Raw genomic sequence first — 20,836 nt, 5'->3', positions numbered from 1 at the left:
AATTTCTAGAGCTATGTATATCAGTATAGTATCAATCGAGTGCGCGACGTTAGACATAATGAACGTTAGGCACAATGCTTGTTAAGCAAAATGTGAATTTCCTATTCCTTTTATCATACATTCTTTGAGAATGTTCGACATTCTTCTAAAACAAATATCAGAATGAAAATTCACCGAATGAAATTTTCGGAAATTGTTATAAAATCATTCTATGGTGCATTTTATGCCTAACGTGTTTAATTTTAATCGATATGAGCACGTAAGACATAAATACTATTTATGTCTTACGTACTCATACCATATCGGTTTGTGTTTAATTTTTTATTTTAAAATTTATGGTAAATACCACAGAAGAGTTTTAAATCTTCTTGAAGATTTTTTTCAATTCTAAAAAAAGTCAAAAGACAAAAAATAGCACTGAATTAATAAAATACTTAGGTTAAATGTTATGGTAATACTATTGTTTTCGTACTATAACCACCAGGTGGATGTTTTTTTTTATAAAAACATCATCACTACTTGATAGAACAATCTGTGATTCGATTACGAACACTTAAGTACCTTTTCGGCTTCGAAGACTTTTAAAGCAGATATTTCTGACTAAATGTCCTGTTCGCCCTTACAAAATTTTCGGCCAGTTCGGCCAAATGGTCTATGGCTGATATATTCGGCCAACCAACTTTTGGTCTAGTGGCCTTTGACTAAATTGCTTTAAACCAAACGGCCCTCCCCCGAAAAACATATTTAAAATATGCCTTTTATTAGTATTCGCAGATTCATATCTATGGCGGGATGCAGATGGAAGACGGTACATGGAGGAGGCGAATGAACCACGCAATAGCTGTTAAGAGAACCATCCATCGTTCACATCGTGAAAATCGGAAGACTGCGGTGAGCCGGACACGTAGCCAGAATGTCGGACAATTACCTGGTGAAAATGGTTCTCGACAACGATCCGATGGGTAAAAGAAGGAGTGGTGCGCAGCGAGCAAGTTGTATTGATGAGGTGGTAGACGATTCGCGGACCCTCGTAGACTGAGTTGAAAGGAGAAGACTTTTATTTATTGCACAGGCCATTCCGGCCTTTGCCTGAGAAATGAATATTTTAAAAAATCACTGTTCCGAATCTGAACGCACATCTCTAGTAAACGGCAATTTCGGTAAAATGACTTTCTCGGACGAATGACATTTTCGGCCAAGCCAAGCTTTCGCCCACGTCGACGGGACGGCTGAAAATTTCATTGCCTGAAAAGGCCGTATGGCAAATGTCCTTCGGCCGAATTGGTCCTTTAACCGAAAAAGTCATTTGACAATAATGGTCGTTTGGGAAAAAGGGCCATTTGGCCGAACGGGTTAACACTTTTGACCCTTGACGTTTTGGACCAAATGGTCCTTACTGCCAAACGACCATTTGAGCCAAATGACCTGTCAGGGAAAACGCTTTTTCGTATGTCCTTTTCGGCCAAATGAAATTTTCCGTCAAACCATTTTCAACTTAATAACAATTTCGACCAATCATTCAATTCGACTAAATGAAATACGACTTAACGTATTATTCGGTCATATGACACTTGGCCAAAATACTTTCCGTCGAATAACTCTCGAACAAATGACCTTTCCCCTCTTTGAATAATTTCGCTTGAAATTTCCGAAGAACTTGCCATAAAATTAGAAAAACTAGCAAATTCCAAAGAACTTTCTGTAAAATTAAAAAAAAATCCTCGGAAATTCAAAACTTTAGAAATTCCAAACATGTACATTTGAGTATTCCTACCAACTTTTCTTGAGAATCCCATGAGCTTCTAAGTTACTCTTTTAGTATTTGATTTAGTTCATTGCAGTTAGTTGTTTTTATACTAAAAGATAACTAACAAAAAGCTTACAATTCTTTGCAGTTTAATGCATTTTCCGATGGCCAGATGCGTTTCGCTCTTATGTTTGTTTTGTCCAAATGACATATATTGACATGGCCGGAAATACCGTCTGGCAGAAAGGGCCCATCATCCGAAAATGTTATTTGGCCTAAAGAGAAATATGGTCGAAAATGTCGCTTGGCTTAAAATGTTTTTTTTTTTTTTTTTTTTTTTTTTTAACGAAGGTAATGGAAATCTGCAAACAGACACCTGGGGAGGCGAACCCAGGTAGTGTGGGGATGGGATCACCACTCCCGACCCACTAAAACCAACTCCTTCCTCTCCAGTCATTCCCCCGGCCCGCAATTAAGCAATACTTCGGGGGATGACTATTGGGCATTGCGCCCCCTCCATGACGTACACACAAGTGCACGTATGCGCCTCAACTCTTCGACACTCCCCATGCAACACATTTGCACAAGACACACTGGCACCACATGTGCCCCAACACTCACCTACCTATGCCGCTTGAATGACTGCAAGGGTACAACAGGTACCCTGCAGGGGTACCAATGCCGCCATCTCACAGCATAGGCAGTCCTCACTCAGTGTGGTGTTCACCCCATCCTGCAACAGGGTGGCACTACTTGTCTACCAAGCCGGAGGCGACCCTAGGTTGGTGGCTCCTATGCCGCTCCTACCTCAGCTACAGGCAGACCCTTTCATGTCTCCTATTTCTGAGGTGCCGCAGAGGCATCAACCCCCGACACTCCTGCCAGTCATGGCAGAGACTTTCGTGTCCCCTACTTCTGAGGTGCCGCAGAGGTATCTGCCCCCCGACACTCCTGCCAGGCCTAGCGAGACTTCACTCATTCCGTCCCTGACAGCCGGATCACACTACTGCCTAAGCAGCCACTCTGACCATACGTACCATGCGAGTCTAACTTGTGTGCTCGCTCATACATTCAGTCCCAATCGCTTGCACCACTTGTGCACCACTCTCTTTGACATTCAGTCACTCACTCAGTGGGGTTGTAATACCCCCATCTCCCATTTTTATCCACTCTGTGCACCTCCTGTGCATCGTTTGGGCGTGGAACACCCGGCACGTCAAGCGTGCCTAACACTCGCCTACCCGGGCTTTGATACTGTCAATAGGACTCCATAAGGTACTATGCCGGTAGCACCCACCCATTGACGTTTCGAAGCCCAGGTAGTCCTCAGCCAATGTGGTGGTCTCCCCATCCTGGGACAGGGGTCACACCACTACCTTACATGTCTCCGATTTCTGAGGTGCCGCAGAAGCATCAACCCCTGACACTCCTGCCAGACGCAGCGAAACTTTCGTGTCCCCTACTTCTGAGGTGCCGCAGAGGTATCTGCCCCCGATACTCCTGCCAGGCCTCACCAGACTTCAGTCATTCTAACACTACCGACCATGCGTACCATGCGAGACTTACTTGTGTGCTCACCCATACACTCGGTCCCTCATTCTGTGGGGGTATTACGAGTAATACCCCAACTCCCATTCGCTTGCACCACATGTGCACCACTTGGGGTGTGTGGGTACCACCCACTGCCACCCGCTTGCCGCCGAAGCAGCCCTCACTCTGTGGAACCTCCACAGGCTCCGTTAACGACCTGGCTAATTGTTTCACCCCCAGGCCATTCATCCCTTCGGCACGGGTCGCCTGACACCTTGGGATTCAGGGTTAGGGGCTTGTATGCTTTAAGCGGCACACGGTCGCTTGATAAGGTTTGCTTGCGGATATGTGGTTTTTGGGGGGGAATTAACAGCGCCCCCTGTTAACCCCACCACCTCCTAGGCAGAACCCCCTGACTCACAGACGGCTGGGGAGGGGTCGTCAAGCCCTTGGACATGGTCCCTGCTGCCCGCTGGCTTAAAATGTCACTCGGTTGAAATGCTTGTTTGCCGAACGGATCATGCGGCAGAGAATATCAATGGCTAAGTGGTTCATACTCGAGCAGGAGCGACGACCTCGATAACAGAAATGGGTATGAACTAGATACCAAACACTTATATGCAAAACACTTGAGGCATAACTTGCTTATGTATTTCAATACCAAACGAATAATAATTGGTTATGCATTTGATATTGAAATTCAATTTAATAACTGAATTTGTTATGGTTTAAGTATTGAGCATATTAGCTCTTGGTATTATTCCTTTGGTATTTTACCTTTTATGCAGGGCTAGTTCATAACAGAGTATGGTATCAATAACAGAATTAGGTATAATTGAACCCATTTCTCCTGCTCGGGTATGGCTGAAAATGTCGTTTGGCTGAACATCAGTTGTTGGCGCCACCGCCAAAGTAAGTGTCTCCATTTTCTGTCTCTCCCGCAATTCGTAAAAACCCAAGCTCTGTTGGTTTGTTTGCGCAGCTAGGAATTTTCCTATGTATTATAGATCCAGGTACATTGTGGTCATTGCTAAGATTTATATGCAAAAACTATGGGCAGCTGAACTTGGCTGGGATACTAAGATAGAAGGAGAGTTACTTGAATCATGGCTACTTTTTCGAAATGCTCTTCCTAAGGTTAGAGAAATTTCTATACCACGATATGGATTTCTCCCTGTTCGAAAAGGTGTAGAAATTCATGGATTTGCAGATGCCGTTGCTTATGGAGCAGTGATTTATGTTAGAAGTTTACTTTCCGATGGATCAGCTCGCTTACGTTTGCTTTGCAGTAAGTTAAGAGTCGCATCAATTAAAAAATGCTACACCATACCCCGCAAAGAGCTTCTTGCTGCTAGATTACTCTCCAGATTATTAACAAGAGTTCTTGATGATTTGAAAATCAAGTTTGATGACGTTGTTCTTTGGTCTGATAGTCAAATCGTGCTTGCATGGCTTTAAAAACCTTTTGCTAGGCTTGAAGCGTATTTACGAAACAGAGTGGCTATTACCACTAAGGAGACTAAGAATTTCAACTGGAAATATATCAGATCAAAAGACAATCCCGCAGATATCGTGTCTAGAGGACAGCTCCCTGATGCCCTTAAATCCAATAATGATTGGTGGGAAGGCCCATCTTTCCTACGAGTAGATAACTATTCTGAGGATATGGACTTGGATGTACATGTTCATGATAGAATTAGAGGCGAAAGTATAGAATTGATAGTTCCGTTAGGATACGGCAGGCATGAAGAATGTTTTTATAGGAGTCGATTTGAAAGCGAGCGGAGTGCAATATTTGTGATGGCACATATCACACGACCTTCCTTCTGCCAAGCTCCCGTATGAAGGGGGAGGGAAGAATATCAGTGTGGAAGCTTCATACGGGAGCTTGGCAGAAGGAAGGTCGTGTAATATGTGCCATCACAAATATTGCCCTCCGCTTGCTTTCAAATCGACTCCTATAAAAACATTCTTCATGCCTGCCGTATCCTAACGGAACTATCAATTCTATACTTTCGCCTCTAATTCTATCGTTTGAGGTTTTGGCTTTCAGTCTTTTGGGATCAAAAACGGGGTTTTATGTTTTCATAAAATTGGATGAAAGCATGAAAACCCCGTTTTTGATCCCAAAAGACTGAAAGCCAAAACCTCAAACGTCGCCATCTTAGTCGAATCAATTAAGAAAGTTCTAATTCTATCATGAACATGTACGTCCAAGTTTGGAAGATGATATTAGCATTTCCATATCATTGTAAATCGTTTAACTTCACGTAGAAGTAACACACACGAAATCATTAATTTAGTATTCTGAGGAGCTATGCTCAGAAATTCCTAATGATGCACTACCAGAACTAAAACATTGTTCAATGATGGCAACCCCGGTTTACAATGAAAATCAGCTCGGAGTATTTTCAAAGTTTAGTTCATTTAGAAAGCTGCAACGTGTCATGGCATACGTACAGCGTTTTATCATAAATTGTCGTCAGAAAAATCCAGCCTTACGGACTTTGACGAGAAACCTGACCATTCCAAAGATACGGAGTTCTTTAGATCTAATAATTCGTATCATTCAGCATGAAATGCTTTTTGATGAAATTCAACGAATTCAGAAAAATGATCCGTGTAAGCGAATTTCAGATTTGAACCCTTTTTATCACGATGGAATTATAAGAGTAGGAGGAAGATTAAGACACTCGTCGTTGTTATTCCACTCCAAACATCCATATATTTTACCAAAGCACCCTCTTGTCGATCTTTTAATTCGTGCCTATCACCTTGAAGGAATGCACGAAGGCCCAAAGAATCTTCTTGCTTCATTAAGAACTAGATTTTGGCTGTTAGATGGAAGGTCGTCAGTGCGCAAAATAACCCGAAGTTGTGTGTCATGTTTTCGTGCTCGACCTAAGATTGCTAGCCAATTGATGGGAGATTTACCTGCATGTCGTGTTACTCCAGCATTTCCATTCGAAATAACAGGTGTAGATTTTGCAGGGCCTGTATACGTGAAAGAAGGTCGATACAAGCCAAAAATAGTTAAAGCTTACATATCAATATTTGTTTGTATGGTTATCAGAAGCATTCATTTAGAGCTAGTTTCTGATTTAAGTACAGAAGCTTTGAAACGTTTCGTAGGTCGACGAGGAAATCCGAAAAAAAATGCATTCTGACAATGGGTCCAATTTCCGAGGGGCGAAAAATGAATTGCATGAACTATATGGGCTTTTGCGGTCTCAGTCCACCTTTAACCACATTTCCCTTTTTTGTCAGCCTCGAGAAATAATTTGGTCATTTATTCCGCCAGAAGCACCAAACTTTGGTGGGTTGTGGGAAGCTGCAGTCAAGAGCACTAAATTTCACCTCAAGAGGACACTTAAAGATGCTCATTTAACCTTCGAAGAGTACACAACTGTTTTATCTCAGGTGGAAGGAATATTAAATTCACTGTCGTATCCAAACTTCGATGTTGCCGAACACTGACCGAACACGTCTATCCGCGTGAAAAATCGTCAATAAACTGAGCGTCCTCAATGCCTTCGAAATACAATACAACCCAAGTCAAATATACGCCGCTCTCTGTCATGCTCTCAATCGTCTTTATTTAACGCTCTTTCACATTTGGATGCTCTTAGCAATATGCATTCATCGATTGCTCTGTCTCATTTTGCTCAACTAAGCAGCTTTGTTTTTTTTGTTCTTCTCTGGCACATGCAAATCATTGAATATACTGCGCATTGTCGACTTAAGTTGATTATGTATTTACATTATGTATCATATAAGTCCATGGAATAATACAGGCACTATGGGCAAAGTTGAAATTGAAAATCATTTAATATTGAAATTCAATATGAATGTTATTTTGCATTCACATTCATGTTAAGAATAATGATCGCTATAACTTTTCCTTCCAAAACATTTTAAACATTTTGATTTCCAATATCTGCTCACTACATTCGCCCCTTTCTCTACTCTATGACAATTTTTAAAAATATATGAAAACTCCAAATTCAAGTCGTAACTAACATCTTAAAAAAAATCGGTAAAATGCAAAAAAAAAACATCTCGTATAAATTCAGTACCAAATGAATCCGAATCCAATCCGAATTAGAACGATGTTCACTAGAATCTGCAAACTTTATTACACATTCAATTAAAATGATTCTAATTCAATTCTAGTCAATCCAAACACAAACTCCAAGTTTACATTAAATACCAAATATTTATAATGAAAAAAATCAAAATCAACAATAATTCAATCCAATTTGTATTTTTGAACAGATTAATTCAATACAAACAAAATCTGGTTTGAAACGAAAATTCAAGACCAACCTGATCGATCTAAATTAATCCAGTCCAAATCCAATTTAAATTAAAAATCAAATCTAAAGTACAGTCTAAATCCACTGGTTCATCAAACCAAATCATAGTCCAAATTTAATTCTAATCCAAATTGAAATGAAGCTAGATACATTCCTAATCTGTTACAAAACATTCTAAAATCAGTATCAAAATCTTGTCCATGCTTAATCCAAACTTATCTTATTGCAATCAATACAAAATTCAGTTCCAAGATAGACTACTTCAATCCAAATTCAATTTAAATCCATTCCAAACTCTATCCTAATCCAATCGAAATAAAAGCCAAATTCCAATTTAAACTTCTACCAAATTCATCCCAAAATCATTTACAGCAAGAAAATAGATCAAACCGTGATTGACAGAAACATGAAAAATACAAGTGACAACTTCGAAACAATGCGAAACAATTATCTGTGCATTCTTTTGATAAAACTTTAACTTTTTAAAGTCAGATTTAAATTCAAATCAACATCCAACGTCCAAATTATTAAAATTAAAATTTAATACTAACCATCCAAAAAACTTAACTCAAATTAGATTCAATTTAAAACTAAATTTGATCTAACAGAAATCAAAACCAAGTTAAACTCGATTTAGATTCAATCCAAAATTAACATAAATGCAGTTTTCACATTAATTAATTCACGTCCAATATAAATAAAAATTCAAACTCTATCCTAGTCCTCTCCAATCCATCTACAAGCAAAACTTTCCTAATCTAATTTAAAACTAATCAATATTTTATCAGGTTCTATTGAAATCAAATGCACCAATCCAAATTTGAACCCCATCTAGTTAGGGAACATAATCTAACCGAAAGAAATCAATCCAAACACAATGTATGCCGTTTTAAGCCCAATACAATTCCAATTTCAATCTCAACAAGTAGAATTCAAATTTCATCCAAGTTCAAATTATTCCAATTAAAATTCAATCTTAGCCCAATTTAATTTCAACCTGAATTCGACCCGAAAAATATCAGAAAGTCCGATTCGATTTTTATCAAATTCAAATACACTCTAAATCCAGTTTAAATGGGATCGAATTAAAGTCTTAATTTTGTTTTAGTCCAATAATAGTGTTTGTAATACATATAATATAAACTCAATTCAACATCAATGCAAACCACATTCAATTTAAAACCGTTCCAAATTTATACGTTAACTAATATAATCTTCAATATAATCGAAGTTTAATTTGGATCCAAAATAAATTTCATTCAATCCAAATCCAATATGAGATTATATTTAAAATCCCATATAATTTCATACCAAAACCAAAACAATTCAAATCCATTCAGAATTTAACCAAATCCAACAAAACCAAATCCAACATCGATCAAAATATAATATTATTCTAATTAAACACAATCTGGTTTTAATCGTCCAACCCAAATCTTTTCGAACGCCAATCAGAATCCAATCTGAATCAAAATCCAATCCTGAACGAAACTAATTCAAAACAAACCCAAAATTCAAATTTAACAACAAACCAAGTCAAAATGTGTCCAATCTAATCAATTTTAATGCTGTTAAAATTTAATCCAATCCAATCTAAAATCAATCCAAATCGAAGTCTAATTCCAATCAATCCAATTCAATCTAAATTAAATTTAAATCCAAATCCAATCCAATTAATGTCCAGTCCAACATAAATACAATCCAACCAAAGTTAATTCAAATTCTACATACATTCATCCAAATTCGAAAATGTCCCAGTATAAATAAAATCAAATTCATATCTAATTGAAGAACAATCTGAATTCGATTTAAATCCACTATAAATACATTAAAACCTTACCATTCAACTACAATTTAAATCTGATACAAATAAGTCCAATAATTTATACAAAACCTAATTCAATTCTAGTTTCTTCCACTCAAGTAATGCAATACAATCCAAACCCAATCAAAATATTAATTCGAAGTTATTCCAACTTTAATATTACATCTGAATTTATATTGATATTTTTATATATTTTCAATATTCAAAATGAACCCAATTAAAATAAAACCAAATTCAAATCCAATAGAATCCTAATATGTTTCAAACCAAATTCAAGTAAAGTAGAAACAATTTGTTTCTAAAACCAAACAAACGTTAATCAAACTTCAGTCCAACTCCAATAATATAAACATAGATCAAAATCCAATTTTCAATACCCTCAAAGCAAAACGATCCTAATCCAATTTGAAATCAATTTTTATCTATCATTCAAATCAAATTCAAATCCAATACAAACAAAAAAATCTTTGCATTTCCAATATTATTAAAATTCTAGGAGCATAAAATTATATAAAATCCAATTTAAATCGAATCTGCACCCCAATAAATCCAAATAAATTTCAAACCAGAGTTAATCGATTTAAACTTAATTTTAATTCAACTCAACTTGTATTGAGAAGTCCAATCCAGATCTAATTCTTTTTCATTACAAATTTATTAAAATACATTGCTATTCACGTTAATCTTTAACAATTCATTCCAATTATTAACACATTTATTATACCTCAACGTATCCAATTCCTGTTTTAGTTCAAATTTAAATTATTCACTGCGATTCGAAACTATCCAAAATCAAGATAAAAAGTGCTCAAATTTAAGTACTCTCCCAACACTCCCATTTTGGATACATTTTTGTTTTGGTTGATGGGTGTTTATAACTTAATTTCGTAGTTTACCCCCAACACTCCCTATTGAGTTCTTTTGTTTATACGAATACCTGGTTTTGGCTGAAAATTCACTTGTAACCATAATCAACGACGGTTAATTCATTTGTAAAGATTTTAAAGTGAATAAACAACTGAATTTGATGAAATTAAAAGTTGCCTACAATGGAACAAAATGGAAAGTGCTTCGATACGGGTGAGTTACAATTGATTCCTCATTAATGAATGAAATATTAAATTATTCTGCATACAGTTTTAGGACGAAATAACTATTTTCCGGCTATTAACGAGAGGGACGACACTTCTGCTTCTATGAGGAAAACAATCCTACAAAAAGATGTTTGATTCTACCACACGTTCCACAACGTAAGTACAAAATTATCAATACTATTTATTACATGTAAATACATATGCCGATAAATGTAAGCAGCAAAGTGTTATCTAACCTCAAAATATAAAGTCATCTGTTTTCAGTGGCATAACCCAATTAACTTCGATGGTCTCTTTCATGTTTAATTCCCCAATGTTTCTTCTCTTTTACAGATCGAAAGCTTTCGTTTCAAAGTATTTCATCGTGACAGCAGCGGACACTTCACATTCTGCAGAATCATTAAAAATCACATCAAAATATAATTTGCCATTATTTATGTTTTACTTATTTTATAATATTCTGGTTAAATAAAACATGTGGATATTTCTGGGTTTTAATATAAACATACGAACTAATTTCCTGCAAACTTTTCGCTTAAATTTGGCTACAATGGAAAACCCGTTTTTTAGTACTTTTCACTCAGAGTCGACTCTTAGACAAAAAGTAAAAATCACCCGACCAAAGGTTTTTCAAAATAACTCAAAATTGAGTTATTGCTGAAAAACTCAATTTTGAGTGGTTGCACTTAGCTGTCAAGTTGAGTGAAAAAGACTCAATTTTGAGTTGTTTCGCATCTCCGTGTTTGTTTAAAAAATACATTTTTTTTTTAAGTATCATAGTCAGTTTTGTATCAATATGTTAAAAATTACTCACATTTCATCAAATCCAAATGAATTTTTGTCGAACTTTTTTTCCGATTGCAATTAATTAATTCGTTAATCGTAAACAAAACAAGCCCGTGCTCATCTACCAATCTACAATTATATCTATGCATCTACCTTCAAAACTAGCATTCGTTTTCGAACTGTCATACAAAATTGTAAGTTTTGTATGAAAGTTGAAGTCTGATTTCAATTTGATCAATATCAGTATTTTACCCCATTCTCCAATCGAGGCCACTCCCAACTATCGCTTTTTTTTTATAGAATAACGCTTTTCAAACTATGAACATACTCAAAAGAACTTTCATCAACACACAACCCGTCTATATAGCATCAGTATGGAAGGAGTCATAACGTTTTTTTTCTGTTGGACCATGTATTCGTTTATTTATTTATCGTCAGACCATGTATTCGTACTTCAATTAATTACTTACACACATAAACCCGCACGCAAGGAACCTACTCGTCCTGCGTTAATAATTGTACTGGAACCCACTCGTCCGTACATTTTTTGTATATACTTTATTTCTTGTGCAAGGAACCCACTCGTCCTGCTATTTAATTTTTGTATCGGTACCCACTCGTCCGACCGTTTCATGTACAATTTTTCATTATTTTTTTTCCACACGCAAGGAACCCACTCGTCCTGCGTTGATAATTGTGCCGGAACCCACTCGTCCGCACATTTTTTGTACATTCTTATTTTCTTCATGTTCAAGGAACCCACTCGTCCTGCTATTTAATTTTCGTATCGGAACCCACTCGTCCGACAGATACATGTACATTTTTTTGTCACACGCAAGGAACCCACTCGTCCTGCGTTAATAATCGTGCCGGAACCCACCCGTCCGCACATTTCATATTCATCAGTATACGGGAATGCATACGTAAATAGAATATTCTTTTATTCATTATTCTCGATCCAAAGATCTTCATACCTACCGACTTCGCCATGTCGTATCCAAACTTCGATGTTGCCGAACACTGACCGAACACGTCTATCCGCGTGAAAAATCGTCAATAAACTGAGCGTCCTCAATGCCTTCGAAATACAATACAACCCAAGTCAAATATACGCCGCTCTGTCATGCTCTCAATCGTCTTTATTTAACGCTCTTTCACATTTGGATGCTCTTAGCAATATGCATTCATCGATTGCTCTGTCTCATTTTGCTCAACTAAGCAGCTTTGTTTTTTTTGTTCTTCTCTGGCACATGCAAATCATTGAATATACTGCGCATTGTCGACTTAAGTTGATTATGTATTTACATTATGTATCATATAAGTCCATGGAATAATACAGGCACTATGGGCAAAGTTGAAATTGAAAATCATTTAATATTGAAATTCAATATGAATGTTATTTTGCATTCACATTCATGTTAAGAATAATGATCGCTATAACTTTTCCTTCCAAAACATTTTAAACAGTTTGATTTCTAATATCTGCTCACTACATTCACGTCCACTTTATACCCATCCATCAGATCAAAATGATTTGGAAATAATTACTCCGGGTCATATTTTAATTGGTAGACAATTAACTGCTGTTTCGGTGCCCAGTTACGATGGGTTACGATACGTACAGCGTTTGCGTGACGAATTTTGGAAGAAATGGCACCGTGACTATTTGCAATCCCTCCAACCTCGCAGTAAGAATAGAATAAAAACATTAAATGTTTATCCGGGTATGATTGTTTTACTTGAGGAAAAGGATGCGCCCGTGCAGGTGTGGAAACTTGGTAAAATTATCAGAACCTATCCGGGGAAGGATGATTTGGTACGAACAGTCGAAGTGCAAATTGGTACAGTAGTTTATAAGCGAGCATTAAATAAGATTGCAGTTTTGCCTATTGAGATTCTCACGTCTGAATGTGTGAGTGCCGATAAAAGGAAAACAAACACTCCTAAATGGTGCAACTCAGCAAAGCTTGGGTTAAAATGAGAAGTGTGAAGTGAGAAATTAGAAGTGAATAATGAGAAATGAAATATAAGAAATAAGAATTAAGGAATGACAAATAAAAAGCGGGCAATGAGGAGATATAAGTGAAAAGAAGTGAAGTCTCACTTCCCTAGCTGCACATATTCCACATAGGTTACCGCAACTCATTTATGACCATATTTGGCAACAATCAAGTTGCTGCAACCATTTTCGTCTGACTTATGCTGCTCGGTTTCTCACTACAATCTCCTCATTTGGCACTTCTCACTATAAGAAGTAAGAAGAGCGAAGTGAGAAATGAAAAGTGAGACTTACGTATCACCTTACCTTTCCTATTCCTTACTCCATCACTTCACACTTTCCACATTCACTATTGTTCCGCCAAATCACATTTATGATCGTATGATCCGTTTGGTCATACGCTGGCCCCGTGGCCCTGGGCCCTCACAAATCTTATGTACCAAAACCAACCTTTTTTGTACATTTTAGGGCCCCCACAAGCTGTCGGCCCCGGGGCCCCCTTCCGGCTAAATCCGGCCCTGGTTATACGACATTTGCGACCGGCTATATGACCTGTTCGGTCAAACGACATTTTCGGTAAGATGGGTTCCGCCAGTTGATTCAAACGTTTAAGATTGCTAATGTCGTTCCTGTTCGCGTGACTAACATCTAGGTTGCTTCGACCTGGCAGCCAAACTACCGGCACTACAAGTGTCAAACCGATGTAGGAGATGAAACCAAACATGCACTACAAATGATGCATAAATTATGGCCACTTGAAGCTTGTTGAAGCATAATTTGGCAAAATAATTCAAATTACCACAGCGCCACTAGCGTTCTAGTACTTATGCTTCTACTGTTTCGCCCTTAAGATTGTTTTAGCCAAATGACAAATTCGGCCAAACATCTTTCGGGCTAGTAGCCGCCATCGAATGTAAATGGCGTGGCGCATCATAAAAAGAAAATGGTATGCGTCCATAATGGAAATCGGGGCCGGAGGCGTCAATCAGATTCGGCTGCGACATCGTCTACAAGAGAACTCCTTAACAATTGATGGTGATGTAGCAATCAGCGTTTTTGCTGTAAAAAAATAGAGCTGCTAAGAGCTACTTACTGTCGACTAAGCTTGCAAGTGGGCGCTAGGATGCGTACTCGCATCAAACTGGTGGTCGAGGAAAACGAGAAGTACAACGCCTTTAGGGGTACCGGAAGTCCCCGAAGAAATATCATGACAGCAACGTTAGCCAAATGGAGGTAGTCCCACCATCTAGCGCCACGTTTGTCGACCTGGATTAAAAGACCTCATGGGGAGCTTAACTATGACTTGACTCAGTTCTTAATAGGCCATGGATGCTTCAGGTGCTATCTGTACAGGTTTGTACATTAGGGTAGTTCACATTTCAAAAATGTTCGAAAATTCCAACTCCCATATGTCTATTAGCATCATTTTGATAATATAGGAGTCCTGGCAAAATTTCAGGCAATTCGGTGGCCATTTAGGGGTGGCGCGAAGTCAATTTATGTTTATATGGAAATTTGTATGGGAAAAACTTAAAATTTATTCAAATCTCCCTACAACTCTTAAATCGTGATGAATTCAAATAAACATCCCCAACCTCCATTTTTGGAATCTATTTGAGCTCAACCAGTGGGTAACTCATTAATTTTGATTTTTATTTCCACTGCTACGTTGAGGCTAATTACACCATTTTAGCCATTTATCTTATATTCACACTGTCAATAGAACCCTTCAATCCACTCATAACTAATGTATTATCCAGACGTCTCATTTATAAAGATTCCAAAAAGGGAGTATGGGGATGCTTATTTGAATTCATCACGATTTGACAGTTGTAGGGAGACTTGAATAAAGTTTTTCCCATAAATTTACTTCGTGCCACCCCTAAATGGCCACCGAATTGCCTGAAATGGGACATATGGGAGTTGGAATTTTCGAACATTTTTGAAATTTGAACTGCCCTATTGTACATGCGTCTTCCCCCGCCTGTCCGAGATGTCCACACGTGGCAGAAACGGTAGCAGCCCAACAAACATTGCAAGCAAAAAATAATCTTCTCCAACTACAAAAAAAAACTAGCTTATTCGGCTCAATTTTTTTATGAGACATTCATTTCACGTGTCCATGGTTCGAAGCAGAGACGAGTGCGAGGTTGGAAGCTTACGGAATGGACCCTTTGTTGGAATAATGTACCGGAACTCAGAGCAGTGAACTGCTGTCGCATGAGTGACGACGACGATAGCCGGACATCACAGTCTACTGTAAGCGCCAGCTACCATCGTCGCAACTATCGTTAGCTTGCAGTTAGCGTGTAGCCGCAGAACGTGGAACAGTCGGTTGTGGGGGAGCTCCAACTGCCGGGGAACTTTTCATCGGAGCAGGAAATATCCGCGGCGGGAACTCTCCACAAGGGGCCTTCCTTAGCCGTGTGGTCAGTTGCACGGCTACAAAGTAAGACCATGCTGAGGGTGGCTGGGTTGCGAGGCGGCAATGTCCTAGTGAAGGAAGTATTGCCAATAAGAAGAAGAAGGGGACTTTCCACGTCGTTTGCGATATGGGTCGAGGCGAGAGCTGAATGGATCAAGATCACTGGAAAGGTTATGGGAGTAAGCTTGATCCATCGCCAGGGACTAGTTCGAAAAGTTCGTCGTGCGGCGTCCGTTTGCTGAAGACACAAGTTCTAAATGCAGTAAACAGTGTAAGATCCGCTCCCTCGCATTCTCTCGTAGCAGGAGGGAAAGGGGCGGTTGGCCGAATACCCTTCGGCCGAATGCAATTTGACCTAATGCCACTTGGCCGAACAGACCATTAGCCCGAAAGAGTCATTTGGCCGAAAGGGACGTTTGGCTGAAAGGGTTTTTTGGCTAAAAGGGTCATTATGCCGAAAGGGTCATTTGGTCGAAAGGGACGTTTGGCTGAAAGGGTTTTTTGGCTAAAAGGGTCATTATGCCGAAAGGGTCATTTGGTCGAAAGGGACGTTTGGCTGAAAGGGTTTTTTGGCTAAAAGGGTCATTATGCTGAAAGGGTCATTTGGCTGAAAGGGTCATTTAGCCGAAAGGGTCGTTTGGCCGAAAGAGTCGTTTGGCCGAAAGATTCATCTGGCCGATAGGGTTATTTGGCTGAATAGGACATTTGGCCGAATAAGACGTTTGAAAAGTGAGAAATTGGGAGTGACAAAAAAAAACGTCTCAATTCTCATTCCTCCTTTCTCACTTCTTAATGTAAAAAGTGAGAAGTAGTAAGACGTCTCACTACCCACTTCACACTACTCACTTTTCATAGTGAGAAGTGAGAAAAGAGGAGTGAGACGTCTCACTATTCACTTTTTACAACGAGAAGTGATAAATGAGGAGTGAGAAGTGAGACCTCTCACTTCTCACTCTTCATTTTTCTCTGGCCGGCCAAATGACCCTTTCGGCCAAATGACTATCGACCAGATGGGTTTCGGCACACACCCGATCTAGAATATATAACAAAATTATAACACGGAGAGTTCGGCACCAACTTTCCAAAGGACGAAACTGCTTTTGTAAATAAGAGCTTCTCACGTCATTGGTGGGCTAATTTGTGCCTACCCAAGCAATTCAGCGCTATTGAATAAAAGAAGCGGATTCGGTGCTTGCATCAGTGGTGTTGGATTGCATGGGTGGGCTCAGATTAGTCCACCAACGACGACAGAAGCTTTTGTTTACAAAAGCAGATTCGCCCTTTCGAAATGTTGGTGCCGAGTTATTTATTTCCGAAAACAAATTGTTACAAAATTTGTTGTAAGCTTGACTGGTAAGTTGTTAATATAATGAAAATCCCTCTAGCCGTAATACAATTATAACAGAGGTGGATATCTTTATCTCAACATCATAACAAACGTTGGTATAGTTATTTGAGACAAAATTCTACATAAAAGGTTATTGCCTACATCATGGAAAACATCCGGTCTGCTTCAAACAAAGCATTCTTGTCCTAGTTTTAGATCCCATTCGATTTTGGCAACATTAGATTTTGACAACAAGCCATTCGATTTTGGCAACAAAACCATTCGATTTTGGGCAACACAAAATTGTTTTTTTTTTACATTGCTCATAAACCACGTAAATCTCATGGTCCTTATAAAAACTGACTAGAGCCCTAAACCGATGAGTAAGAAAATCGTAAAAAAAAATGCGTAATTGTTTTCAAGGAAAACGCTCAAATTTCAAAATTCTCGTAAAAAGTTGGTTATGCCTCGACACCCCGAAAATAGCGTATTTTTTCAGTGTAAACGCTTAGAACTCAAAATCCGCGTAAACATGTGTTACAGTGTGTCTAGTGTCACAATAAGTGAAGAAATCTCGCTTAACTTTTCAAAAGGACCTAAGTAACATTTTTTTCATGAATTAATTTGAGTGCTGCAATCAAAAGCTTTCATGTTTTTCTGTTGATTGCGCTATTCAAATTATTTCATGAAAAAAATGTTACTTAGGTCCTTTTGAAAAGTTAAGCGAGAAATGTGAAATGTCATGAGAAAACAAAAACCATTCGATTTTGATAACATAAATGGTCCGAACGTGTTGTCAAAATCGAATGGGGTCTGTATTTATATTCAACTTGGTTCAAGTTTTACTGAAGGTGGTTACCTTCGATTTTCCCCAATATCTCATGTACAAAAAATGTAGGCAATTCGGGCAAAAATATGCATAACTAATGTTGTTATAATTTTTATATGAAACTAGCGAAAGAGACCGGGTGTTGCAAATGTCACAATGAACTATTTGCAGCACCACACGCTAGATCAATCGCGTTTGTTTTGTTTTTCTCAACAGACCCAAAATTACATTCAAATGATTTTTTACATTTCCCCGTTAAATTCACCAACTTTTTGTAGATACAAACCTTGCGGATCCCAGAACGAGTCGATTAGGGAAAAAAATCTTGCAAATCGGTCAACCCGTTCGCGAATTAAATCGTCAGGAAGGAAATCTCAACTCATTTTATTATATAGATTAACATGGTTGAAGGTGCATTTTCATCGAATATTATATATGCTGTTTTAATTTGGATATAATTGAGTTGAAGTTTTAATATGCCTTGGTGATCGAGTATATGGCCCTCAGGATCCTGGTTGTTAGTTCTTTTTGGAAAAATATATTAAGCTCTTTTAGTGGAATGTATTCAACCGTCTAAGACGAATTAAGTTAAATTACGAATTAACATAAATCTCTTCTAGAAGCCTAGAAATACTTATGATTTCAATACAAAATTTCGTTCCTGTAAAATTGGAATTCAAATTATGAACGACTCTGCATTAATAAAAAAAAAACTACTTTTTCTATCAAGCAAATCTATTTCAACAAAACTTGCTACGAGTTTGCCAATCCGCTTCAACACAATTTACTCTGTTTTGCCTGCACTTCTGACGTGCGCGCTTCACTCGTTTCTGCATCACCCATCCGATCGCCCCGCGCAATCCACAATCCACTCCCATAGTCCCAGGGTTGATCTCTATTACACGATCTCTCTCGCTCGTTGCTTGCTCTCGCCGCAATCACTGCCGTCTTCCACGCCACAGCTTCCCTACCGCGCCCACCACGAGTTGCCGTCGGCCGCCAGACCAGATATCACTTTTCATATGATTTTTGTACGTCAAATTTTCCCATCTAGCTGGGCGTTTCGCACCGAACCGTATCGACGGTTCGACCCCGGAACGACAAAATTATCGTATGTGTGTCAGCGGAAAGTGCGCAGGCACACCGACACACCGGAAGCAGGAACTTACCGAAAAAATCCTCCCATCGCTCGGAGCCGTCCGATTCGTTGTCCATGGTTGCAGGTTGCTCGGCTTGCCTCCTTCACGGGATGTAGTAGTCGATATGTATCGTGGCCCCGCGGATTATAAGACCCCCCGTCCCGAATAGGGCTGCTGTATTTCTGTTTTGTTTTCACGAACCGCAACTGAGCGCGCAGGCGGTAATCGGTGGAACTCGCACTGGAACCGAAACACTGGCAATGGAACACCGGTTTGCAGCGAACAGCTAGCGATACACTTAATAATACTTAATTGCAGTGTAAAATCACTTTCATTCAATAATGCACACACATCTAATCATTATGATTGGCTGCCCGGAAAGGATGCTTGTCGGCTTTCGGTATTGTTTTCTCTCGGTTCGAGATCACTGCTCCGATTGGCTAATCTTCTTTACTCGCTGCCACTGGCGAGCACATTTTTCTTTATTTGTGTTTTTCTTAACTTTCCGAACAAATCTCTAGATCGGCGAGATGATTCAACAACGCTTCTCATTGTACGTATCAAAACGGCCACAGCAAGACTCTTCCGAACTGCGGCTAATACGATGATGCCCAATCTATCTCTTCCGCTGACACATGCACAAAAGCGAGTGACTGATCGATCTTTTCATCCTTTGTAGCACTTTCGTCGGCTGACCGTTGATCTTCACCTTTTGACTTAACATGACTTTATTGCTTGTTTTATTGCTGTTGTTTTTCGTCATTATCGTCTTCTCCTTCACTAAAGGTTCTTGATGCTCGCACACCCCGGATTCCGGTAGCTGATCATCTTTCGTACGGCAACTCGATCGTCAAACAGATGTCAATCACACGGTCACTGGAGATCGAACTATTCAACGATCGTTTCACGATCATCCGTATCGGGTTCAGAACGCCCTCTTGCGAAACAATAACATGTTATATACGTCCCACCCAATGTACGGGTTATTGTCATTCCAACACATCACCACCCACACCCAGCATGATCGTCAACAGCGACTTTGAATGGTATGAGACTGCGCGAGAACGAACGCTCACCCGCTGAGCGCATTACGAACGCACACTCTTCTAGTTCTCAACAGCTAGAACATATGCCCTGCACACAAATGCGCCCGCTAGTATTTCACACCATAAATTAATAACGAAAAAACACTCCACAGCGATGATGATTGTTTTATATTTTACACCACCTCAAGGAACGTGCAATGCGTGTTCAACTCATCATTGCGAAGCGCGGAAACAAAAACAACAACAAAGCAAGCATTGCCCTTTGCATACGCTTCTAGAATGTTGCTGCTTATTGATTTATCAATCAAAGCAATCCACATGAAGTTGGTACACTTTTGGTTTGAATTGCTGGCTATACTCGCGTTTGATAATCCGACAAAAATCACTACACTGACAGCAAACTCCGCTATTATCATCGATTGCACTAATGATGGACTCGCATCAGGATTTGCTTCCTTGGCCAGATCAGGCACAGGGGATTCGACTCTGCGGGACGTCAAACGTAGCACGTCCATGCAACACGAGGCACTGCGTGCAACTGAACGAACTTCGACGACGAAGAGAGAGAATCGAATCAGCATCAAAACATGCCGAAGGCATCTAGAGTGCGGGGCCTATGCCGCTCTCGCAAGGGTCCGTGGGTTGTGGGTAGGGCTTGTAACGCTCCTGAGCTCGGCTGTTGTGTATGCGGAGGAATGTCAAAGTCAGATTTGGTAGTGGCAACGGCAACGAGCGAACTGGAGGAAGCTTTTAAATCAGTCATAGTTGGTACC

The 20,836-nt window shown here is 39.2% G+C and overlaps 1 protein-coding gene across 1 annotated transcript in view; it reads right to left on the bottom strand.

Moving 5' to 3' along the window:
- The window catches only part of LOC134208733 (uncharacterized), a 351,319-nt gene extending 330,607 nt beyond the window's left edge, over positions 1-20,712 (bottom strand). The window contains exon 1 of the mRNA XM_062684589.1: positions 19,048-20,712. Coding sequence (XP_062540573.1) covers positions 19,048-19,093 — 46 coding nt within the window. The 5' untranslated portion in view covers positions 19,094-20,712. The remainder of the gene's footprint in view (positions 1-19,047) is intronic.
- Between the last annotated feature and the right edge of the window lie 124 nt (positions 20,713-20,836).

The sequence above is a fragment of the Armigeres subalbatus genome, chromosome 2 (assembly GCF_024139115.2).
Source record: "Armigeres subalbatus isolate Guangzhou_Male chromosome 2, GZ_Asu_2, whole genome shotgun sequence".
Taxonomy (NCBI): domain Eukaryota; kingdom Metazoa; phylum Arthropoda; class Insecta; order Diptera; family Culicidae; genus Armigeres; species Armigeres subalbatus.
This window is presented reverse-complemented; position numbering and strand designations above follow the sequence as displayed.